At 36.8% G+C, this 27133-nt stretch overlaps 2 protein-coding genes across 2 annotated transcripts; both read right to left on the bottom strand.

Moving 5' to 3' along the window:
• Positions 1-229: 229 nt before the first annotated feature.
• Positions 230-16510, bottom strand: LOC121427915 (SCO-spondin-like). The gene is made up of 12 exons (XM_041624489.1): positions 16498-16510; positions 15420-15512; positions 13402-13620; positions 8984-9217; positions 7677-7865; positions 6211-6903; positions 5320-5574; positions 4490-4627; positions 3872-4000; positions 3312-3341; positions 1449-1521; positions 230-782 (listed from the first exon to the last, which is right to left on the bottom strand). The coding sequence occupies exons 1-12, from the start codon at positions 16508-16510 to the stop codon at positions 233-235; spliced, it is 2616 nt and encodes an 871-aa protein (XP_041480423.1). The 3' UTR covers positions 230-232.
• A 5604-nt stretch (positions 16511-22114) lies between these two features.
• Positions 22115-26848, bottom strand: LOC121427912 (formin-like protein 5). The gene is made up of 2 exons (XM_041624488.1): positions 26670-26848; positions 22115-23708 (listed from the first exon to the last, which is right to left on the bottom strand). The coding sequence occupies exons 1-2, from the start codon at positions 26846-26848 to the stop codon at positions 22940-22942; spliced, it is 948 nt and encodes a 315-aa protein (XP_041480422.1). The 3' UTR covers positions 22115-22939.
• Between the last annotated feature and the right edge of the window lie 285 nt (positions 26849-27133).

The following is a 27133-nucleotide window of genomic DNA, read 5'->3' as shown; positions in this document are numbered from 1 at the left end:
AGAGTAGCTACATTTATATTTCTACACGAAATGACATTTGATGAATGCTATAAACTGTATGTTCCAAAGACTGAGAATCATCTTGAGGCAGCTCTTGGCTTCTTTCAGTTCGAATACGCCTCACCATCAGCTGAGGTCACTAATTGGTTAAAAGTTTTGTCGTTAGGAGTAGAGCTATTTAATTTATCATTCCCAGATGTTTAAATTACCACCACAGACAAGTGAACCGCTTTCAGGGAGGGAAATGAGGAGGCCAAGAAGAAAGGGAATAGGTCCATACGCCATCACTCCCTGCATTGGAATTATTATTTCTAGAAGGTGCATAACCTGGTGGAGGTGGTGACCCAGTTTGTTGAAAAGGTACATCCATGAACGGCTGTGGTGGTTGGGGAGGTGCAACCACCGGTGGAGCGGGTATAAAGGTTGGTATTGGAGGCGCCGTCATGGTAGGTGGAGGGGCTTCTGGTGGTGGAGGGTGTGATGGTGATTCATCAAGCGTCCAGTCGTCTGCTGCAAGTAGATCATTCCTGAAGGTTCGAGTACGAGGCGGTGGCGACGGTATTAGTGGTGGCGGTGATTCAGCAATCATCCATTCATTCGCTGCGTTTGAATTATTCATGGATGGTGGTGGAGGGGGAGGAGGTGGTACCTCAAGACCCAGCTCAGGCTCAACATCTTCTTCTTCCTCTTCGTCTTCACTAGCTGATTCGGATTCCTTTGACTTTGTCTCTTTGCTCTTCTTTGGTTTAGACTTTCCACCACTAGTTTTGGTCTTAGATCGTCTGAAAAAAGAAAACCCACGAAAACACTGACGCTAGACAACATTATACTGTATGAGATGTCTTACCACAGACTATCAAGTAAATCACTTATTATTTTAGATTTGTCCCCAATATGTCCCTCGTTATTATATGAGAGTCAAAACACGTGCATAAGTGAGTCTCATAAAACTTATAAAATTTATTTATTATTATGATTATTTTTATTTTATTTCATTTTTTTTCGGGGGGGGGGGGGTTGAGTATTTTTTCGTTCTGAGTTTTTTTGTAAAATGGAAAATGAATTAATCGAAATAAAATTGATTTAAATACCACTCGACTTAACTTTAAAAGTGGTCACATGTGGGACAGGTTAATTTGCCTTATGGCATGTCTGACATAAAAAGGTTCTTTCGTTTATCAAAACTTCTCAACAATTGCTTACGTATTCAAAAAATTAATGAAAATATGGCACATAAATGACATAAACATAATTGAATTCTGTTTTCTTGAATAGTTTTTTAAAGGTTTACGATCTGGTTACGTTGAAAAGACAGAAGCAGCAAAAACAAGTGTGATTAAGATGTGCCACTGTCAAGATACAGATATATTATACCACCCTCAAATAAAACAATTACTGATTATTTTTACTGATTGGATCTAATGTTGAAATGAAATATTTAGGCCTACCTCTGAATTACAACAACGACGGCGATCAAAATGATGACAACGATGAGACTACTAACAGCAATAATCAGGAAACCTTTTCGAAAAGCAAATGATTGAGAGAGTCAGCCGTGATATAGAAAACAAATAGGCCTAAAAGATAGTGTAAATACTCCCTACTAATATTTATCCATCATTGCGAAAGTTTCAGCCTCTCTATAATACTTTAGAACGTGAAGATGGAATAAAATGATTGAATATAAAATGGATCAATTAAAAGAGGATTACTGATACCAATCAGAATATACAGTGCGTCCTACAAAAAGCGAAGCCGAGATTCGTCGATTATTTACCAGAGCATTAGCTTAATCACAAGAACAAAGAAATAACTTATCATTGTAAAGCTTAAAATCTTTTCTTTCACGTGGTATAATCCAAAAGATATTTCATATACGCATTTAAATGTGATGAAATGACACTAAAAAAGTCACTTGGCGGGCTGTATCTGAGTTTAAAAAGGAAAATCAAATTTCTCAAAGTTCAATATCTGTCTGATTACTCAATCACAGAAAATGGTAAAAAATAAGGTTTTGTTAATTTGAAATGAAGCTTGAATTTCAATGATTTTAGAAAATGAAGAGGTTCTACAGGCAAGATATCAGACTTGTTCACCATTCCGTTTTGTTAACGATCGGCCAGGCAAAAAGGCTGTTATTAGCCAGGCGATAGCTAAGGTGGATAATCCGTAAAAGCACGTTTGTTTTATGAAATTAAGAAAATATTATCGTGATTTCTAGTAACAGAACTTTGCTATTTCTTCACCATTTTCTGTGATTCAGATATCAAATTAAAGGTCCGGGCTGAACGTATTTAGCTTTATAAATAGACCAGTTCGCAGTTACTTCATGGACAATTTAGGTCAAATGACCTTTCATTTCTTTCATTACGATAGGCAGATTTCAAAGCACGATATTACGTAAGCTTGCCTTACATAGCAGGATGAGGAAATTGAATAGACCATCAGAGAAAAATGCCGAAAAATTTCATCAAAAGCCTATTTTGTGAAAACAGTCGTTATGAATATTCATTAGGTCAGCTGATGATGTCACATCCCCACTTGTCTTTTGTATTTTATCATATGAAATCATGTTTATTCAATTTTTTTCCTCCAAGAACTAGAAAATTGGATTGGCAACTAATTTAGTGTATTAGATATTTATTGCTGTAACTTATTTCATTATAGGGAGACATATAATTCACACAAGTATGAAATAATGAAAAAAATATGATTTATGTAATAACATTAGAAAACGGAAAGTGGAGGTATCAAATCATCAGCCCACCTAATGAATATTCATGACGACTGTTTTCACGAAATATTGCTAAACTTTAAACTTCAATAACTTTATTATTTGTTATCTGATTTTGATGAAATTTTCGGCATTTTGCTCAGTTAATTCTACTCTATGTATTAAGATATAAAAATTTTATCCCGGACTATCCCTTTAAAGTCCTGCTATTATACATTTTAAACATGTGATTTTTGTTTTGAAATTCAGATACCGCCCGCCAAGTGAATTGACGAATCTCGAATCTCGGAAGATGTACTAGATTAGAGACTCAATGCTGTACAATGGTAGGCATTTGTCTATTGTTTTTATAATTAAGATATTGTAAATCGATGAATCTCGGTTTGGTTTTTTTGTATATCAATTAATTTAAATCGATTTATTTCAATTTATACTATTCTGTTCTTTTTTCTTAACTCTGCTGGATGCATGATCCAACACACCAAGCACTATTTGCAGACGTTAGAATGAAAATTAAATTGAAAAAAAATGAATTAGTTCTAAACGATCAATGAAATCCAATTTAACCAGGACGTACCTCCACCACCACCATCACTTTTGGAGTGTACTGAAAAAAAAAATGGACAGGGATAAAATGTTGTTTTAATTAACGTTTGACTCTGGCAGGTTTACTTAATAACAATACATAATAGAATTATAAGTATCATTACCCCTCGTCATTCGGGTGCGCATCATGGTCATGGCTTTCTTGCTTTTGATACGATTTCATTTCGTTTTCTGTATGTTTTGTAACATTATTCGTCATATTGCCATCCCCCCGCGAGAACCATAGAACATTTACTTTTTTTATGAAAGAAGCAGTTATCACGAGTGCCATTCTTCTTTCAATACACCACAGCAGAAGAAATTTTGATAGCTGACTGGTAAACATTTGAATTGGTTGCATGTAATGATCACGGCAGTCGAGAGTAAAATTCAGCTAAACTTTGTGTCAAGGGCAAGGCCCTGATTTCAGAAAAAGTTAAAGATTTTGTCTTGCAATTGAGACACGTTTCATTACATGGCAACTATTTCATATGGATTCATTTTGATCCATTACTATGGTCACATTATATTAAGAAAGTGATAATCTCTTACTTTTAAGCAGCACAACGTGGCGGTTGAATGTCTTGTCCCCTGATAGAATTGCGCAAACATACGTACCCTCATCGTCTGGTTCTACACGCTTGATTTCAAGATCAGTAAGGTCGACAAGCACAAAACGATCTACATATAGGAATTAATAAGAATTGTGTTTTGATGTTGCGTGAACATGTTTCTACGACTATATACAAAGTAGAATACAAATATTGGGTATAATGACTCTCTGAAATCACGTTAATTTCGTGTGGTATTCCTAAGGGATCTGTTTAGGAACCAACCTTATTCGAGTAATAATTCTAACAATGATCGTGTAAATTTATCATGATAATTAAATAATGATTATTGGTTATTTATTGGAAATTGATAATCATGATTTACGATTATTTGCGGATGACTCGCATTTGTTTTATACATTTAATTATGACCAATTATTGATAAAGTGTCCCTTCTCTATTATGAGAGTGTGGCAATTATTCTTCCTCGTCAAATTAGTCAATTCGTTCAGAAATTAACCTTACAAGCCGGGGATTTGCAAGTTGCAACTGTGATTGAAGTGGGATAGTGGTTAAGAAAAATGTACCAGACCTCTTCATCTGGAATAATCGTACTTACCATTCATTTCAATGGGTTGCTCATTCTTTGACCAAACGACCTTTGACCCAGGATGATCTTCCACGAATCGGTTTCCAAGGCAACTAATGACCACGCCTTTTCCTACGTCCGCCTCGAATTCACTGATCGCTGTATTATCTGGAATGTATAACAATGGGATATTATCAATGCTTTGTTTTGGCAATATGATCGGATATCTTTTCTGATACAAGGTTACATTGCCATGTACAATGGCCAAATCGACAATGTTCTGTACAAATCATGTCGAGAACATCATAATTATGGAGTAACATAGCGTTCGCAGATTTATATTAGCTCGGATTCTGAACTGGGGTTTGAATTAAGCCTTAGATTAAAAATGGACCTAGGTCTATGGTTTAAAGTTGGGGTTTTTATATATGGCAAAAAGAAGCTGCTGTAAACTGCTTATCTAAAAAAAAGAGCCCATGGACATGATGGAGTAAATAAGAGAGTCAAAAGGGGCCTAAGCTTTCGATCCTAGCAGAATCTTCTTCGGAGGCAAAATGGTCATTTTGCCTCCGAAGAAGATTCTGCTAGGATCGAAAGCTTAGGCCCCTTTTGACTCTCGTTTTTATATATGGACAGCGAATTAGGTTACAAAACAGTACGTATCCCATTTATTAACTCATCTGATGCTTATATTGTTCAAAATATTTTTGTCTGCGAATGAAAACTTTTTTGAGGCTCCCCATAATTTTAGCACAGAGTTAGACCTTAGTCTAATTAGGTTAACCTGACTTTAGAATAGAGGCCATTGTCAAAATGTCATCCATGCTGTTTTGGAAATCGTCTCTAATTACGAAACTCACCTTCACAGAGTTCATCAGCGTAACAGTCTTCCGCATCAACATCTTCACCGATGCAACTGCTGGAAGTACACTCCCGATAACGCATGCGCACACCAGTCCCACAAGTGACCGTACACGACTCCCAGCTGTTCCAAGCCCCCCAGTCGGTCCCACCTCCTCCTTCACCACCGCCTTCATCTTTTGCTATATTTTCTCCCCCTCCTTCTCTCGATTGTGCCCGGTTCATGGTAGGCGTATTGGCCCTTCCAATGTTTCCTGGTTAACGTAAAATGATAATAATAGACATGGATGAAAACGAATACTAAAACATGAAATTTCCTCAAGAGTATCAGACCAAATGATGAGTGGTTTAACTGAGCAACTTGTATTCAGAAAAATATAATCATGTTTATTATCATCTATACAAGCGCTATAATGCTTATTTTCAGGCCTGCTGGAGAAGGGGTACTTAACTTTCCTGCATTTCACACGTGAGACTATAGGTTTGTAACGATCACCTTTAACGATCTTAACTGAGGAGGGAAGGGTGGGGAATCGTTGCCCTATAAACTTATGTTAACATCATATATTACCAATCTCATATTTCATCCATTCAATTCAATTGAAGTTGAGGTACATGAAAAATACAGTGAAGAATATGCCAAAATAAGTCATTTCCAGTGTCTCATAAAACAGAATTCAAGAATCGGGTACCATGGCAAGTTCTTATTTTAGGGGATTAGACAAAAGTTAAATGTAATATTTTCAGATAAATGATAAGGATGCCGACAAGCCGTGACCTTTTAAGACTTTTCTAGTAAATTTTCTCTTCACCTTTTTTTTATCATGCTCCCACCCCTCCGTACAGGGTTACCCTTCGATCGACTGTAATCAAGCAAAAATAATGCGAACCTTGACTCGAGCCCGATCTGGAACCTTGACTCGAACCCGAACGCAAACCCTGACTCAATCTGGAAGGCGAACCTTGACTAGAATCGGATCTAGAACCTTGACTTGAACCGGACGGTAAACCTTGATTAGAACCGAATCTAGAACCTTGACTCGAATCCAAACGCGAACCTTGATTTGAACCGGAAGGTAAAACTTGACTCGAACCAGAACTAGAACCTTGACGCGAGCCTGAACGGGAAGCTGACTGACAAGGCTGAGATTCGCAGTCGCTGAAGTCCATGTACTCCCCGACGCAGCCAACAGCCAGGGATTGATCAGGGCCTTCACATTGGCGCCAACGTGATCGGGTGCCTTTGCCGCAGGTTGCGGTACAAGTTGACCAATCATTCCAAGTTGACCAAGCCTTGACATCCGGTTTACTGCTGGATTGTTGAGGAGGGTTGTTCTTCTGTTGCACATTGGACTTGTCTGTTCTACCAGGGGCGGCACCCGCCCCTGTCCTTTGCATGGAAAGTGACCCACCTTGCCCTCCACAAGACGTTGAACTGCATGAGCTGGTATCTTTGTATTCACCCCTGCATCCCAAAGTATACTCCTTTGATTTTTCATATTGACATATCCGATATCGTTCTCGAGTGCCATCGTCACAATTGCATTCAGACCATTCCTTCCAGGGTGTCCATTCGACGCCAGCTACAACAATTGAAGATAAATACGTTAATTGATTACTTGTCAAGTTAATCCCTTTGATTCGGATATCACACTAGTGTATTCATTGATGACATATCGTCAGTTGGGGATCTAATGGCTCTTTTGAGCTATGGCTACATTCGTCCAAAAGTCATGGCCAACGTACGTAAAAATTTGTGTGATACAGGATTCGGGATGGAGCCAGGATTGGTATACAATGGCTGATCTAGCGGGATTAGACAATACTTTGGCCTGGTCCACTATTTTGCACAGACAAAAGCATCAGCCACTGACAGAGGAAATACTTGGGAAATCAAAAAGATTTCGAGGACTCCTCGACAATTTTTTTAAAAATAGTTCAAAATCTTGAAAGACCAGGGGAGTGTTTCACTCGTCGAAAACTTTATCTGACAAGTCAGGTTTTATCTGACAGTCACCATAACATTGCATCTCAACTAATCAAACTGAAGGAAAGTGTTAAAGAAATGTTAAAGAAAAGCCCCCCCCCCCTTCTGACCTTGAATGCAATAGTCTTGGGTTTCATTCCTCCATGACAGGAATCAAGTATCTACGTAAAAAATTGAACCCCAATTGGTAAGAAGTATGAGATGAATTATTAATTTATGTATAATGATTGTCTACTATGATATTTTGATACTGTAGTATGGCATCAGAAATACTGACCGATAGGGTCAATAATGATGAATCAACTTTATACATTTTTCTTCTTTCTATTTTTTTCTTCTTTACTTGAGGATAATTGCTTCTACCCTCACCCCTTATTATTTCTTCGCAGGGTTTCAAGTAGCAGGGTTCTAGCTCTTTGTAACCATTAGGGTCACCACATTCCTCTTGTCTCCTGTATTCATCCCCGGCCATACACTCCCGCCAACGGTCCCTTTCACCGGGACCGCATTTTTTGTCGCACTTTAGCCACGTCTCCCACTCCGTCCATTGAGCCTTTTCTGAAAAGAGATGATGTGTTTTGAAAAAAACTTATGTGTACACGTTAATCAAGACAGAACTCAGCTCCTGTAGTTTGCACCGTTTACTACTAACCATAATGGAACCCTTCATTTTTCTTTCATTTTTGGAAGGCCTGGAGGGGTTGCCCCCCAAAAACATGTCGACAAAGGGTCTTGAAGTCATATACATGTAAGTCCTAGCAAAACCTCGAAAAGTTGATGGGATAATTTGAAGCTCCAGGGCCCCGTTGCATCAAAGTTACCATTATGGTAAATATGCTATCCAATGCTAACTTGCATGGAATCCTAGATTTTGATTGGCTGTTGATCATCGTTTCCATGGTAGTTACCATTGGATGGCAAAGCTACCGCAATAGTAACTTTTATGCAACGGGGTCCGGAACACCTTTTTTATACCATCCTCATAATTGCAATTAGCCGAAGTATGCGATTCTTAGTGGGTTTCACACCCCTTCCCCGTGTCCAAACGATAAAAGTCAACTTACCTATGAGAAGAAACCTACACAAATGGGGTTTAGTGAATGATAACCTATTTTCGCATTGTGGAATGTGGGAAGATATCCACCACGCTTTCATTTCTTGTGACTTGAATAAAACTTTTTTTGAAAATTTAAAAGAACTGACTAAAAAAATATTTCATAAAGATTTAAAAATCAATTATAAAATTTTGTTTAAACATGAAGTAGACGAAAATTTGGTTTACTTCTGACCATTGCACTTTGGTGCATTCACAAATTCATTGTTTAAAGAAACATCTGGAAAAAAAGGAAAATAATATGAAATTTATATTCTTAATGAAAATGAAAGTAGAGTAGAAATGAAAGCTCTGTACAGACAAAATATGCTTATTTACCCAGAGAAATTACCAAACACGTATGAAACTCAGTAAATGTTTTTTTTTTCACTTTATGTCTTCAATATGTAATATCTTATGTAAGATTATCGGATGATTGCATAACTATGTAATTGTTTTGTATCGATATAATTTGTCAAAATGTCCTGTCATCTCATGTATGTTCATTTGTAAAATGTGTTATGTTGCGATAGTTTACATATATCCTCTAATTGGAGGCAAAAAATATTAAAAGTCATCTTACTCTTTTTAACAGCAGGCTGAGGTTTCCATACGTGAGGTTTAGGCTTACAGTTCGGATCTCCGCAATCACCATACTGGATGTCGCCACCGACACACTCCGCAATTCCGAGCTCCTTGCCAGCTTTATCAAGGCATGTACGGTATCGCTCTTTAGTACCCCCTGCACACGTGGTGCTGCATGTAAACCAAGGCGCCCATGGTGTCCATGTACCCATGAAGACCTTTTTCGGCTTCGCTTCAAGAAAGAGAGAAGGAGAAAAAAGAAGTCTTTATTGAATTGAATTTATTACCAAATATCACGGTCAGGTACAATAACAAGGAATAGTACATCACACATAAACAAAACATTTGGTAATTGGAGCTAACATAATAGCAAGATGCTAATCGGGGTTAGCCCCAAATAATGTCATTATCATAGTTTAAACAATCAAATTAACTCAATCTCAATATTGTACATCAAATTAAACACTAATTCTACTATTACTGTTGCAGAAAGATTCCATCATTTTCAGTGAACATATTTACACTATTTACAAGAAAAAAAATCTTAATTATTCACAAAATCTTTATATAGAATTATTTGATCAGGCAGGATTTTACCATACCAAATTAATTATAATCTTCTAGTAGCATTGATTTTAATAATTTGCTAAATGTCTTACGACTGGGATGTTTCTAATATTGGCAGATGATTCCATAAAGTAGGACCAGAAAATGAAATTGATTGTTTTCCCAAACTGGTATTATTTTTGTCAAGATTAACATTTCGCTTTTCTCTATTTCTTGTATTGTAAGGATGGTCTATAAATGAAAAATAATCAATAAAACTATGTGGCAACCGATTATTAATTAAATCGTGCATAAATACTCCTATCAAATATTGATATTGTTTGAAAATATCGAGAATATTTAGATCATAAAATAAAGGAGCAGAGTGATAAGTATGATGGTTGATCGTCATTATTCAATTCATCAGGACAAAAGAAGCATACACTTTACTTAGTCAAACGTTTGGTCCAGTTCTAATTGTAAGTCTGCTTATCCATTCCACATTTGTAAAAGATACACTGTAAAAACACTTATTAAAATTTTAAGCACGTTGTTCAGGCCCGTTTAAACATTTTAAACAACTGTTCAAACTATAAAAAAAAGTTTTTAAAAAATTCAAACAATTACTAAAAAGTTAAATAACTTATTGATAGAGTGACAGGCTTAAACAATGTGCTTTTTTTACTGTGTACGGAATGTTTATTTGCCGGATATCAATGAATCTCTTTTTTGGCCCATGTATAATGTCATTGATTTACTAATATAAATACATGTAGGATAAAATGGAAAAAAAATTGTACGTCGACAAAGGCATACGCTTGCGAAATCGTCCTTATTTTGCAGCCCCTCGCGGTTTTCCTATGTTCTAGTACTTTGGAAAGCGAGTTAAATGCAAAAACAAAATATAAATTCTCCATAACAAAACTTCCAAGAACAATATTCAATATAATATAGATTAGTTCAATTATTGAGTCAGACGGCAAACCCGGGCCTCAAACCCATTGTAACATACACCTTGTTGGTGCAAGAACACCCTACACTACAAAAACTCCGGTGTTAATTTAACACCAGCCCGGAATCTATATATGTCCACACCAGAGAAGTGTTAAACAAAGACCAGTTCATTTTGGTTTAACACCAGAAAGGTGTTTATACAACACGAATTTGTATTAAAACAGCATCGGTTTGATTCCAAACTGGGGTTGTTTCAATACTTCTCTGCATTCTAAAAAATGAAGTGCTAATTCAGCTCTTAAAGAGCGTGTACACTCTAAAAAATGAAGTGCAGTCACTATACACGCTCTTTAAGAGCTAAATTAGCACTTCATTTTCTAGAGTGTATAATGACTGCACTTCGGATGAGTGCTGATTTTTCTCGTTCAAATTTGAACTAGACAAATCAGCACTCCGAAGTGCAGTCACTATACACGCTCTTTAAGAGCTAAATTAGCACTTCATTTTCTAGAGTGTATAATGACTGCACTTTGGAGTGCTGATTTTTCTCGTTCAAATTTGAACTAGACAAATTAGCACTCCGAAGTGCAGTCACTATACACGCTCTTTAAGAGCTAAATAAGCACTTCATTTTCTAGAGTGTATAATGACTGCACTTCGGAGTGCTGATTTTTCTCGTTCAAATTTGAACTAGACAAATCAGCACTCCGAAGTGCAGTCCCTATACACGCTCTTTAAGAGCTAAATTAGCACTTCATTTTCTAGAGTGTATAATGACTGCACTTCGGATGAGTGCTGATTTTTCTCGTTCAAATTTGAACTAGACAAATCAGCACTCCGAAGTGCAGTCACTATACACGCTCTTTAAGAGCTAAATTAGCACTTCATTTTCTAGAGTGTATAATGACTGCACTTCGGAGTGCTGATTTTTTTCGTTCAAATTTGAACTAGACAAATTTGAAACTTGCACAGGATATTCAGTGATACTTGATTACTCTTATGTCCAAGTTTCAAAAGTCAGATCAATAAACTTGCGAAGTTATAATGGTAATTCAACAGATACCCCCATTATGGCCAAAGTTCATTGACCTTTGACCTTGGTCATGTGACCTAAAATGTGCACATGATGTTCAGTGATACTTGATTACTCTTATGTCCAAGTTTTATGAACTAGACCAACATACTTTCAAAGTTATGATGGTAATTCAACAGATAACCCCAAATTGGCCAAAGTTTATTGACCCTAAATGACCTTTGACCATGATAATGTGACCTGAAACTTGCACAGGATGTTCAGTGATACTTGATTACTATTATGTCCAAGTTTCATGAATCAGATCCAAAAACTTTTAAAGTTTTGATTGTAATTCAACAGATAACCCAAAATCGGCCAAATTTCATTGACCCTAAATGACCTTTGACCTTGGTCATGTGACGTGAAACTCAGGCAGGATGTTTGGTGATACTTGATTAACCTTATGTCCAAGTTTAATGAACTAGGTCCATATATTTTCTAAGTTATGATGACATTTCAAAAACTTAACCTCAGGTTAAGATTTTGATGTTGATTCCCCCAACATGGTATAAGTTCATTGACCCTAAATGACCTTTGACCTTGGTCATGTGACATGAAACTCAAATAGGATGTTCAGTAATACTTGATTAACCTTATGGCCAAGTTTCATGAACTAGGTCCATATACTTTCTAAGTTATGATGTCATTTCAAAAACTTAACCTCAGGTTAAGATTTGATGTTGACGCCGCCGCCGCCGTCGGAAAAGCGGCGCCTATAGTCTCACTCTGCTATGCAGGTGAGACAAAAACCGACTCTGACGTAATGAGGTCTAAATCGATATGACTTACGTTTTTGTCCGGGGCATAACTGGGTGTTGCATTTTCGATCTTCAACATCGTGAGCTCCACAATCATGATAGGCAACCTCGGCATGGGGAGGTCTCATTTTGTGACATATGCGTTTTCGATACATCTTTCCCCCTCCGCATGTTCTGCCGCATGGCGTCCATGGATCCCACTGGCCCCAAAATATGTCGTCTGTGTTTCGGAATGAAAAAAATTACACCAACCTTATTCGCAAGCGCGATTTGAAAGACTAAGGATTTTATCATCACCCTAATCGAAGTCAACATTTCTCCTGTGTCTCGCTTGCTAATCCAAACAACCAGCAATCATATTCTGACAAACTAAACGAAATACTTAAGACTGAATGTAGCCAATGTTAATGGAGTAGGCTTAATATTTAGAATACCCGTTTAATGAAGGACTTGCGACTGTTCTTACTTTGCCAACTTTGCCTTTATGGCAACTTCCGTGGTAACCTTGATTGTGATTGGCTGCTGAGCCAAGTTTCCTTGGTAGTTGTCATTATGGCAAAGTTACAACAGTTGCAAATCCTTTATGAAACGGGCCCCTGATCTTCGCTATGCGAGGAACGCCCTTAAACAACTAAGTATCACTATGACGTTACTTAAGAACGCCTGCACCCTCCCCTCAGCTCCATCAATCTGAAATTAACAACTTGGTTTTGTTCCAATGGGATACAATTTAAAAAATTTGCTAGCCGTAGGGGTGTAGAACTTGAATAAAAGTGGTTAGGACGGCTCCCTTCTTCTTCGAGTAATCAAGTCTCACTAACAGTAAGATATCATATTTCAGCTCAGTTGGCTCTGAAATCATTCATAATTATCCAGGAAGTATAAATAGATACTTTTCTTCACCACTGAAGAAGCAGGAAAGAGCACGGTAAACATAAGAAACATACAACTTAATACAAATTTTGACACTTTTGGCTTCCCATAATATTAGCACAGAGTTAGACCACGGTGACGGTCTAACCGGACTTCGGGTGCATAAATACAGAAGGAAAGTACATGCAGAACATCCAGTTGCCTACACACCTATCTTTTTAAACCTAGATGTTTCGGGCTCTTCTTTCATCTTTGGACAGCTGGGTATCCCGCAAGGCTCAATTTCCACGTGTTTACCACGGCAACCCACGGCCATCCGCTGTCCATACTCGTTGCAATCGCGGTAGCGGAGCCTCTGGCTGCATTTGCCAGGGCAGTGCGACCACTCTTGCCAGTCTTGCCAGTCCCTGAAGCCTTCTATCTGGGGAGCTATCGGAAGAATAATACATTATACGCACGAGGAAATGAAATGTAAGTGTGCACCCTAAATGCCTGCATGCAAAACTACTGAGGTCACAAAGAGAGGGGGTGTATTCGTGCAAACTCGGTAAAAAGGGTGTTAAAAGTGCCTCCTTTTAGCCCGTTTTGTATCTGTAAAGATGCAATTTCGCCCCTTTCGTGGTGCACTCATAGGCCTATTTTGAGTTCAAAATATGATGGAAATTCGTATCCTACCTTACGGATGCAACTGTGCACCATTAAATGGTGCAAAATAAAGGTAACTCACAGTTAAAGGTGTGAAATTTGCTGTCCAGGGTTCCGTAACACAAAGATTAGCGATCAATCGCTAAACGAACTGACCAATCAATATCAATGTTACACGCGCATTTGGTTTAAAATACTGACCAGGAACCAATCAGTGTTGTTCTTTCATATTTGCAATCCATCGCTAATCTTTGTGTTACGGAGCCCAGAAGGAGCTCACACAGTTTCATTACCAAATTGTAAAAAAATGCACCTACTTGGGTGACACGACATTTGCTCCTGTAAGAATAATTGCTCCGGGCCTTATAGGATTTCGTCTAAGATGTCGGTTAGGGTTGCAATGGGATATTATATTAGGTTTAGAGTTGGGTTGTTCATTCGGTTAGTGTGTATGATTTAAAACGGAGCAATTGTCGCTGGAGCAAAAGTGGAACCCCCGTTCCTTAGTGTGTATGCCTGCATTATGCTTGATCATCTGCATATTAAATTATGCCAGATATTACTAATTTTTCCATAGGTCGATGGCCAGGGTGAATTCATTAGGGAATATTTAGTCACATGACAACGTAACCTTCGGTCGGCCTATTATTTGAATACTATTGCATCATGAATAATCATAGCATAATCATACAAAACAGAAGAGAAACTAAAAAAAAACCAAATTATATACTGAGGTAATTAAGAGCTGACGTTTGCGACATTGCTCAAAGACGTCTCGTTCACATTTTTATTTTGCTCATAAATATTCCAGAAAATTATTGAATTACCTGATTTGTTTTTATTATTAAAATTGAAATTATTGGTTAGTGATCTCAAATTACAGGATGGAGATGATCGAGGTTTTAGGGGCGGAGATTGATGGGGCCGCTCCGATATTCTTGTTAACCTTTCATGAATACTTTATGAGGTTTCGCAATCGTGGTTAATTGCAGATTGGTCGAACGCCATCTGGTCCAATGCCCATATCGTCAACATTGTTTGGCCAATGAGGAGTTCGTCCAATTACCATTTAGTCTATAATCGTTCCCTTTCCGGGTACTGTTCCAATTGGTTTTCGACGAAAAGTTTTTGACCTAAACAGTTATTGAACGAAATGGTTAGTGGAAATATGGTCAGTAGACCGTATTTGACAAACGATCCAATCGAATACTAGAGACAGTGCCTTGGACTAAACTGCGATATTATCCACATGATACGGCATTTTAGCAATCACTTTTCAGACGCGTTCTTTAACGCAGATAATCTTTTGTCAAAGGCTCTTTGACAAAGCAGCCTTCGTCGAAAATCGGTGAATCGAAACAGCAGTTTCCCCCTGGACTCTGCACATCATACGCAATTTTTTTTTGTGCGGTCCGAAAACTTAAGAGGAAGTGCTCTCCCGGTCCACCAACATTATAATGTCGATCTGTCCGTTTGTGATTTGACGGACATTTTCAATAGACTCTGAACGTTGCAAAAAGTGTGTGCGAAGCGGATGGTACATGTAAATACGTTGATACATTCAACATCAATCCAATACTTACGGCCCTGTGTTGGACACGGTTCTCCCTCACACTTTGACGTCCTTTCACCTTCACCGCGACATCCAGATGTAATGGCCGTACCTAGATGAGTCTCTGCCGTGAAGAAAATGGTGAAGGTATAGATGAGGCATGAGATCACAATGATCTAAGTGCTGGACGATAACTTTTTCATTAGTGGTGTAAGCATAGTAATCACCGGGTGTAAGCATTCTTTCGTTCATAATTTCCACAAATCCAATGGTCTATAATATATATATATTCTGCACTCCGGCTAAACTTAACCATGGTTGTACATCTGAATATCTTGAATGGATATTTTCGATTTAATTCAATTCATTTCAATTCAAGACTTTATTCCAGACAAAACTGCATAAGCAAAGGTCCATATAAACAAATATCATAGTATACATGAAGACATACATACAGAGATAAAACTAGATTGAACAAAGAACAGATAATTACGTATAGAGAGTAGAACAAGGTATGGTATAGGATATTACCTTTCTAACAATAGAAAGTTGTGGCATACAGTTGGTTTTCAGATGTCATTATATTGAATACTACAATATGAAATTCTATTATTGGAAACTGTCGGCCAATGACGTCCACAGAAAGCCAATTTGTTTTTGAATGATACACCCTGAAGCAACGTCGAACCGAAAGACTATACCATGACCTGAATTGGACACTGTGGATATACCAGACTATACAGGTATATATTAGACCCACAATTCGGGGTAATATTCTTCTTTTTCTTCTAAAATCTGCAAAGGGCTCTGCATCCTATCTCGAAGATGGGACTAATTTAGGAAATACATGTGATATCTCCCTCAAAGGCCAGTCAACACTATGATTATGTTGATTGACCTTGACAGGGATACAATAAGATTGTAAACATTGCTATAATATATGCTAGTATTACTTCTTAGGCACATACGACGTGAGTATTTATTTCCTCTGCCACATGTCTTATCACAAGTGCTCCACTGGTACCATGCCTCCCACGAGGGGATGGATGAAACGGCTGTAACAAATAATAAATAATATAACAAAAGAATGAAGCGTTAATAATTATTACCTCTATGCGGCATTTTGGGGGAAAAAAAGATATTTGCCTCGCTAAAATGATTAAATCAACTCAAAAAATATTAATTGCCGGTAATCTTCGGGAGACGTCATCAAACATGCATGAGTTTTCCTCACTAGACGCAAATTGCCCTCGTCAGGACTCGGACAATAGGACTCTGGCAATATGAGACCATTTTGGGAATTATATGTGGTAGCTATATAAGATGGGGGAGGGGGTGTCCGGACCTTATAAAATTTTGATTCCTTCTTTTTTGTCTTTGGATTGAACAAGAATATGAATTCAATAGTTGTAATCTTCTTCACTTTTGTCCTCTATAATATTTTGCCCCACATTCTGTACTAAACATTTAGGCTCCGTAACACCAAGGTTTGCGATGAATAGCAAATATTATGAAAGAACCGCACTGATTGGTCCCTGGTCAGTATTGTAAACATAATGCGCTTGTAACATTGAATTGAATTGAATTTATTACCAAATATTACTGTCAGGTACAATTACAAGGAATAGTACATCACATATAAACAAAACATTTGGTAATTGGAGCTAACATAATAGCAAGATGCTAATCGAGGTTAGCCCCAAATAATGTCATTATCATAGTTTAAACAATAAATTTAACTAAATCTCAATATTGTACAACAAATTCAATACTAATTCTACTTATTACTGTTGCAGAAAGTTTCGATCATTTTCAGTGAACATATTTACACTATTTACAAGAGAGAAAAAATCTTAATTATTCACAAAATCTTTACACAGAATTATTTGTTTTCAGGCATCTTCCAGTAGCATTAATTTTAACGATTTGCTAAATGTCTTTGTTTCTAATATTACTTGGCAGGAGAATAGGAGATTCCATAAAGTAGGACCAGAAAATTAAATTGATTGTTTTCCCAAATTGGTATTATTTTTCTCAAGATTTACATTTCGCTTTTCTCTATTTCTTGTATTGTAAGGATGATCTATAAATGAAAAATAATCAATAAAACTATGTGGCAACCGATTATTAATTAAATCGTGCATAGATACTGATATCAAATATTGGTAGTGTTTGAAAATATCGAGAATATTTAGATCATGAAATAACATTCATATTTCAACTCTTTAGAGTGAGACCTTTCCAATGATATAAAACTTGTTAGGGATAACTCTTTTCAGACAAAATTTCACATCACATTTTTCGGGTAAATATGTAACAATGTTTGATTTACCTTGCCTTTAGTTGCATAAATACACTTGCAAACACAAACCAGTACATTAAATTTGCTGTGGTTATTATGAATACAAAATTATTTCATTTGACTTAATCGTGTTAATTTCATGATTAACATTAATTGATTATGAATTCTAATTAGCTTGATTAGGTATCCTTTAAACTTAAAAGTTCAAATTTGACCCACGTATGATTAAAGAATAAGCCAGCGAGCCCAAAACTATTACATATTTAAGTACTGTGATGTTACATATTTAGTTTCTTAATGAAATAAAAATATCATGCTCCCCTCGTCTACCACCATGCAAAAAATGGCCAACTGATGTTACATAATTGATAATTACTGGTAAATGAGGTAATTTCAGGCCATATTTCTTTTTCGTTCAAGTAATTGGTATAAGGATTCCCCTTTTGTGACAGAAAATATTTGGTAAATTCCCCCATGTCGGCGCGGTCTCCCAAGTCTGCGCATCCGCGTATCTGCGCGATTATAGTTAAAGAAGATAAGCAACGAGCACGAACTTTACGCATGCAATACATAGACAGGTATTCATTAAAAAAAATCTGACCCAAAATGGTGGAAAAATAATGAATTCATGGCATTTCATGTAATGACCTCAAAATTCAGCCTTTGTCATGAAAATCCCCGAATCGTGTGCAAAGTGAATGAGTGCGCAGACATGGGGTATCATGTTTTTTTCAATCTGAAAATGACTGCCCGAGGTTTTTTTTTTTCAAGAAAATCTTATGATTTCTTTCATTTTTTAAAGAGAAATTTGGTACACTTACTCTTAATGATATGTAAAGAACACTATTTTGTGAAATAACAAGAAATTCATGTTAAATCTTAACTCAAATTGTTACATTGTAGGTGCGCAGACTTGGGGCCCACCATCATAACCATGTAGCACATCTATTTCAAGTCTTATATCATTATTTCTGTGCTTGTCGTGCAAATGTAACGATACCACCAATTTGCGGGCCCAACATTAAACGCATGGCAATTATACTATAGAAAAATATCATGGGGGAATGTGGCGTAATTGATTAGAAGTTAAATAGAACTGAAAAGAAGAGAAAATGACGATAAGTAACACAAGCCAATGCAATTTACCATACTTAAAATTTATCAAAGAACTTCCCTCTACATGTAGGTTTAAGATCTTTCGGGGTTTTTCTTTAAAGATTAGACTCTACACTCTTTCATAATATGGATGGTAAAATTGGCCAGAATGAACGGTCAATGAAAATTATTTTGAAAGTATTGGTAAATTTACAATGAAACAGTTTCAATGTCAATTAAAGATTAGGCCAAGAAAGAGTACCTTGAGGACATCTTCGAACGAAACAGTCGGCGGTCTCCACTTCATCATCTTCATCTCCACACCCGTGCGAAGCTCTGCCTGAAACATCGGCACATTGTCGACTTCGCAGCCGGTTACCGATACCACATAATGCATTACAAGGAGACCAATGACTCCACTCACTCCATTGTGAATAATAGGCTATGGTGGCGGTCAGGAACAAAGCTAGAAAATCATGAGAAAAGAGAACCCTCAGAATGAATGACGATTTTCCAGAAGAACAAAAAAGCATGGTCTACGTGTGCAAAAAGGCAATAAAATCATTTCAACTCTTCACAAAAAAGCACCCCTCAGTTTAAAATGGGATCTATATCTAGACGTCTATTTGTGAAATGAATGATATGGACATTCTTCAATGGAACGTCCACCCCCCATCGTTCACACAGCGGGTAATTTCAGTCCGGTGTTGCCATTGGTGATAGAAGCACAAATTGGATTGCTTCCCTAGCTCCAAAACCTATTCTGATGTTGGAAAACTGAGCCAGATCACATTATTGACACCTCTACAATAAGTGAGAGACTTTTCAGAGCCATCTTTATTTCATGTTTGGTTTAGTACTCGTGTAGTAACTAACCTAACACCAACGCCAAAATGTCAACACTGAACTGGAAATCACCAATAAACATTCTTAATCAACGTCTTTACCTTCAACGTAGACAAGAAGCACACATCTCTGACCACATGTCATCTGGGTTTCTTAAATAAGGAGTCTATTACACAAGTCCGGACGCAGTTATCTCAAGAAGATGTGAACATAGCAGACATTTGTAAAACGTTAATAAATTAATTCTCTTCCGAATAATCGATTGTCCTTTCATATTTTGTCACATTGTCTAGTATCTTAACAGTCCAAATAACATTAAAAACAGCATAACTTAGTTTTCGCGCCTTTTTTGTGTCCAATTTTTGTTGGCGCACGATCTCACGTGTACGTGTAGCTTGGCAACGCGCAGTTATGCAGTGCATTATCACGTGACTTGAAAGTTGTGACATCATAATACGCTAAAGATCGCTTCATGTTTTTAGGACAGGTGGGTGGGATTTGACAGGAGCCTGAGAAAATGACGTCAGCCTTATTCTTACATTGGTTCCTCAGGTTCCGTCCGCCTATCCACATAACATTCTTCGTCTTTTTCTTTTTAGAAAACTCTCTAATGAAAGTTTCATTGTATAAAAACCACTGTACTATTGAAAATAATAACTAGTGAAAATAAAAAGAGATTTGAGCAGGGTCTCGTACAAGTATATTCTGATGGATTTGTGTCCGAACTGTAAAGCTATACTGCAAAAATTCGGTGTTGATTTAACACCAGCCCGGAATCTATATATGTTCACACAGAAAAGTATTGAAACAACACCAGTTTGGAATCAAACCAATGCTAGTTTAATACTAAATGGTGTTGTATAAACACCTATCTGGTGTTAGACCAAAACGAAACTGGTGTTGTTCAACACTTTTCTGGCGTGGACATAATAGATTCCAGGCTGGTGTTAAATCAACACCATGGTTTATATTATGGTCAAATTGCGTTTTTGTGACACAGAGGTCTACAATAATAAAACCTTAATCGCCCAAGTTGAGGGGAACGGACCGTACTTGAAAGTAGTTCATTTATGAAATTCCGCACTAAGCTAATATGGGCTAATGGTTAAGGCGTGTCGTGATTGCCATATCTTACATACGGGAGTACTTTGCATCATTGTCAAAGACCTGGGGCCCATTTCATAAAGGACTTGCAACTGTTGTAACTTTGCCATGATGGCAACTACCATAGAAACCTTGATTCTGATTGGCTGCTGAGCCAAGTTACCATGGTAGTTGCCATTATAGCAAAGTATAACAAACTGAAATCTATCAGTAAGATAACTCCTAAACCATTGTAAAGCTGTCCCTCTGATACCGTAATTTGATAGCTTACATAACAGTATTTCATGATCTATTGTGTCAAACGCTTTTGAGAAGTCAAGGAATAATCCTACAGTATGATCAGAATTATCAAAAGAAGTAGATATTTTATTTATTAATGTCAATATAGCATGAGTTGTATTATGTTTTTCTCTAAAACCAAATTGATTATCACATATAATACTATATTTCTTAAGGAAAGCAACTGTCCTTTTATAAATGATCCTTTCAAGAATTTTTGAGAACGAAGTTAACAAAGATATTGGGCGATAATTACTAGTAATTAATTGGTCCCCCTTCTTGAAAGTTACAACAGTTGCAAGTCCTTTATGAAATGGGCCCCTGCATTAATTTTAACGCTTGAAAAGAGTCTACATTTAAACAGTTTCAGGTCACTTATTATTTCAAACTTGTGAAACTTACAACTGTGGATTCATCTGTGGGTTCAATTCCTGAAATATCCTGAAATATAATCTGTTACAATTCCATACAACAATGAACAATAGGGGAAACAATGTTATGTCAGATTTTTACTATATTAGGTACATTTATTTCTGACATCAAGCGACAAATATATATTTATTTTCATCACTTATGCTCTTTACTGTGAACAATAAAAAGTATCATTGATATGCTGAGATATCTTAAAAAATAGGTGAAATACGTCAATTACAAACTTGTAAAAAATGTACATATATTTTTATTCAAAGCGTAGCTACAAGGGAAGGTTGCATTTTGACAGAAAATTATCTTTTTATGGATAAGCAAACAAAATTTGTTCTCATCATCATCATCTGCAGCAGCAGCAATGTCATCTTTACAAATCATCACCTTCAACATTATGAACAACATCACCGCCATTACCAAGTCCCAACACCAATCGTGAAATCATAGTCGTAAAATATAAATAAATTTGAATAATCCTCACCTGGGGTCCGTTGCAGAAAGAGTTGCGTTTAAACGCAAGTCAAAAAATCAATCGCAAGTCCCAAATGCGCGCTGTTGATTGGTTGAAAATCAAGTTGCGCATGATTTTTAGAGTTGTGATTGATATCAACTCTTTCTGCAACGGGCCCCAGCACCAACAGCCCCTCAATACATTGATTATCATTTTGTTATCATCATTTTCGTCATTACCATCATATAGGCCCCGTATCAATATTTATGTGAAAGGTGATAAAGTGAAAGTGAATAATATTATCCAGAGAGAGCCATGGTTTTATGGACCCGTTGCTTGAAGAGTATAGCGCTTAAATTCTGGGCGATTCCACAAAAGATTTACTTTCTTGTGCATCCGACCCACATTTTTCTCAATTTTTACTTTACTTCATGAACTGACCAAGCCATGATCACTAATCTTGAGAGCATTACAGACTGTCAAAAGAACAAAAAATCAGAAACAGAATACATGGAATATATAAAGGTCCCACATATATGGGGTTCGGACGTACATGGAATTACCCCTCTACAACACACACACAAAAAAAAAACAGAACAATTAATTACACAAATTCGAGATTAACCATCTTTCAGTCGACTTGCGGACTTGTATAAGCTTAATTATTAATGTTATTGGCAAAGGAATATTTTAAGAGAAAGAAAGAACTAAGGTTCATTATTAACAATTTTGACAATTGTGATGATAGATAATGACATGAATATATTTTTAAGTCATAGGGTGCAAGAGATTAGTGCTGGCTATCAGTAGTGGGGATGTCAGACATGTTTGGGTTAAAATACAGAACCTAATGCGGATAAAAAATGGGAAAAATTCAATCCGTCTTACAATGTACAAGATGAGAGCTAGTAAGACGCAATCAGGTGAAAGTAAGCACTGCGTGTGTCCGTTATAATTACAGCGTCACTGAGTATCTGCTAGAGTTTTATGTCAATAAATATCTGCTACAGTTTCAATGTCACAATGTCCAAGTAAATTATTAGAATGATCATGGGGGCACTGGCGGAGGCCAAGATGGATACGTGTAGGTCCATACGACTCCTTTCGCTGAATTCGAGTTGTTCATAGAACGGCGTCGCAACTCAATTGCATTCTTCAGGGCGTCCATCGGATCGACAGGGATGCTCTTTCGGGGTGGCGGAGGGGTTGGTCGTAGACCTTGATTGGGTGCTGATGGTGGTCCGGGTGGCAACGGTGGTCCAGGTGGTGGAGGAGTGTCATAGGGCAGAGGTGGTCCAGGTGGAGGTGGGGGTCCTGGGGGAGGTGGAGGACCAGTAGGTGGTGGGGGTCCAGGGGATGCGGGTGGGGCCCCTGGTATTGGAGGGCCTGGTGGTTGGGGAGGTGGACCAGGAGGTGGCGGTGGTGGCGCTGCTGCTGGTGGGGGTGGTGGTGGTGGTGCAGCTGGTGGCGCCGGTGGCGGAGGTGCGGATGGCGGTGGTGGCGGCGGCGGAGGTGCTGCTACTGATGGTGGTGTTTGGGGCGGTGGAGGTGGTGAGGCTGCGGATGGTGGCGGTGATGGTGGTGGGGGTGGACTTCTATCAGGCATTGATGATAAGGATTCAGCATCATCCTCCAACACGTCTTCCTCTTCGAACTCCACCGCATTCTTTTCTCCGATTCTCATCGACGTCTTTGAATCTTTTATATTTGAGTTGTTCTTCGACTTGGAAGCACTCGCTTTAGTCTTTTTGGTGGATTTCGACTTCTTTTTTTTAATCTTTTTACCTTTCGGCGCTCCGGATTTATTGGCAGACCGCCTGAAATATCAAAAAGTAGAGATAAGTTTTCCAAGGATCAATTAACATGTTTTACCTGATGATGCAACTATTCCAATTCATGTATCAGCTAGATAGAAATAGTGCACCTAATGTCCTACAAAAGAAATTTATGAGAAACAATAGTTTACATTCATATAATACGAGACAATCAAATGACTATCACTTACCTAAAAGTAAAACAGTATTTTCTAGCAAAACTGTATTTTTCACAGGACCAAAACTCTGGAATTCTCTGGACAGAGAAATGAAAGAGACAGCTAATCTTATACGATTTAAATTACTCATCAAAAAATTTCTACTGAATTCTTATTGATTCAATCAAATATTTGTGAACTTCATACTTATCCACGGTAGTATTGATTATTTTTTGAAGTCAATATTTAATTTTGTATATAGTGTAAATACATTGTGTTACAGTGTTTATATCTATATAATTTTATAGAATTTTGCTGATTATTTTACTCTATTTGTGTTTTGATAGGGGGTCTACATTTTACAAGCTCTGCTTTTTAGTAGGCCCCTCCACTTTTTTTTCCATTTCATTGCTACGTTTCAATCCTGCATATGTTATGCATTTTTTCATTGTAAACATGATTACGAAATGTACTTTGATGATTGTGGAATATGAACATATCAATCAAAAATGAAATGACAATGTGAAAACACTAAGCGGCATGACAGAGTGCAGAGAGGGCGAAAGGTTAAATAATGAACCTAAGTCTGTACTTACCCATATATTTACATTTTAAATTTCCTTATAAATGAAAATGTACAGATGGATTTGAAAGGATCATTTATAAAAGGACAGTTGCTTTCCTTAAGAAATATAGTATTATATGTGATAATCAATTTGGTTTTAGAGAAAAACATAATACAACTCATGCTATATTGACATTAATAAATAAAATATCTACTTCTTTTGATAATTCTGATAATACTGTAGGATTATTCCTTGACTTCTCAAAAGCGTTTGACACAATAGATCATGAAATACTGTTATGTAAGCTATCAAATTACGGTATCAGAGGGACAGCTTTACAATGGTTTAGGAGTTATCTTACTGATAGAATTCAGTTTGTTACAGTAAATGAATCAGAATCTCCAACAAGGCCAGTTACCTGTGGAATTCCACAAGGTAGTATTCTTGGCTCCTAGTTATTTATACTTTATGTTATGATATGAAAAATTAATCTCATGTTCTCTCATTTATTCTCTTTGCTGATGATTCCAATATTTTCTATACACACCATGATCCACATGTACTTGTGAGCACTATGAATACAGAATTTAAAAAAAGTAACAAACTGGATTAAAGCCAACAAATTGTCACTGAATCTGCAAAAAACGAATTATATGCTTTTTAGTCATTCATTGAAACATCTACCGCATCAAATACTTTTAGATAATACTGAAATCAAAGAAGTGCAAACAACAAAATTTTTAGGTCTTACTATTGATAACAAGCTTACGTGGAATGCTCATATCAACAATACTTGCAAAACTGTGTCAAGAAATATTGGAGTCATCAATAAGCTTAAATACGTTCTACCAGCACAGGCGCTATCCATGTTGTTGTATTGTGCATTAATTCTACCATATCTTAATTATGGAATTCTGGCATGGGGTGATGCCTCTCAAACGAGACTAAATAAAGTCTTGCTACTTCAGAAAAAAGTACTGAGAATAATATGCAATATGTCCTTTAGAGCTCATACGGATGAATTGTTTCGTCAGAAACGTATCCTTAAAATCAATGACCTGTACCGCTTGCAACTATTCCAATTCATGTATCAGCTAGATAGAAATAGTGTACCTAATGTCCTACAAAAGAAATTTATGAGAAACAATACTTTACATTCATATAATACGAGACAATCAAATGACTATCACTTACCTAAAAGTAAAACAGTATTTTCTAGCAAAACTGTATTTTTCACAGGACCAAAACATTCTCTGGACAGAGAAATGAAAGAGGCAGCTAATCTTATACGATTTAAATTACTCATCAAAAAATTTCTCCTGAATTCTTATTGATTCAATCAAATATTTGTGAACTTCATACTTATCCACGGTAGTATTGATTATTTTTTAAAGTCAATATTTAATTTTGTATATAGTGTAAATACATTTGTGTTACAGTGTTTATATCTATATAATTTCATAGAATTTTGCTGATTATTTTACTCTATTGTATCATATTACCCCTGTATAAAGTTTTGATAGGGGGTCTACATTTTACAAGCTCTGCTTTTTAGTAGGCCCCTCCACTTTTTTCATTTCATTGCTACGTTTCAATCCTGCATATGTTATGCATTTTTTTCATTGTAAACATGATTACGAAATGTAATTTGATGATTGTGGAATATGAATATATCAATAAATAAAATGAATAGATAAATATGCCAATGTATATACCGCCCCTTTTCCTCCCTCTGTCTATTCGAGGTCCCTTTATCATAATCTGAGTCAACAGAAAACGTATGTTTTTGCTGTGTGACAGGTACACCCTAAGGAAGGGGAAAAGGGTTCAGCTTTACACAACTTGACTGTGCAGACTATTGCCACTCAATAGGCATGATAGGTTCAACGCCAGTTTTTTAGATATGTGTCTTTGCATCTTTCAAAACAAATTTCCAGCCCATTAGAGGTGCTTCGCTCAAAATATCTAAGTGTATACAGGATTATTAAGTTCATGACATTACCATGATTACGGTCTATTACTCTGCTCAGACCATAACTGTGATGTCAATCAGTTCAGGTGTCCGTTTTTATGAATACTTACAAACTACGGTAACTTTGCCATTATAATAATTACCACGGAAACTGACGCTGCGATTGGCTTCTGAGCCAATTAATCAATGTTGTTATTACGATTGCAAAGTTACCAAAGCTGTAGCTCTTCATAAAACGACCCCCTGCAGCTGTTGTCTTTATACTGACCTCTGATAGATGATAATTATGCCGATCAAAATGAGGGTTGCCAGGGGAATACAAGCCGGAATAATGATATCCATCAAAGATTCTGGTTTGAAAATAGCAATATTCGCAGAATTAGAAGTTATCATGAAAATCACTGTCAAAGGAACCTTATTCCTCACGATGTTATCGAAACCATCCATGCGATACCTAATGTGATTACGAGACGTTGGTATATGAGGTTTATTTCAAGAATATTTTTTTAAGACTGATGTATAAAATACATGACCTAAGGGTATCGTTAATCTCGGGTGCAACTTTGCAAAGAAAAATGATAATTCGTGTATGACTTTTCCACATTTTATTGGCTATATGATTTTTTTCAAAACGTTGAACTCAATTATAGTCTTTAATCAAATAATTTATGCTGTCAATTGTAACTTCAAACCAATACAATCGTTCATTTTAGTCTTATCCTGTGTCGTTAA

The sequence above is a fragment of the Lytechinus variegatus genome, chromosome 14 (genome assembly GCF_018143015.1).
Source record: "Lytechinus variegatus isolate NC3 chromosome 14, Lvar_3.0, whole genome shotgun sequence".
Taxonomy (NCBI): Eukaryota; Metazoa; Echinodermata; class Echinoidea; order Temnopleuroida; family Toxopneustidae; genus Lytechinus; species Lytechinus variegatus.
The sequence above is the reverse complement of the archived record's forward strand: the minus strand, read 5'-3'. Positions and strand labels throughout refer to the sequence as shown.

Coding starts and splice junctions, on each gene's coding strand:
- LOC121427915 (XM_041624489.1), bottom strand. Junction 9,218..13,401: donor ATCTAGGTTTAAAAAGATAG/GTGTGTAGGCAA, acceptor TCTTTCTTGAAG/CGAAGCCGAAAAAGGTCTTC. Junction 1,522..3,311: donor AAGTGATGGTGGTGGTGGAG/GTACGTCCTGGT, acceptor CTTTTCGAAAAG/GTTTCCTGATTATTGCTGTT.
- LOC121427912 (XM_041624488.1), bottom strand. CDS start 26,848: ATGGATGGTTTCGATAACATCGTGAGGAATAAGGTTCCTTTGACAGTG. Junction 23,709..26,669: donor ATAATTATCATCTATCAGAG/GTCAGTATAAAG, acceptor TTGATATTTCAG/GCGGTCTGCCAATAAATCCG.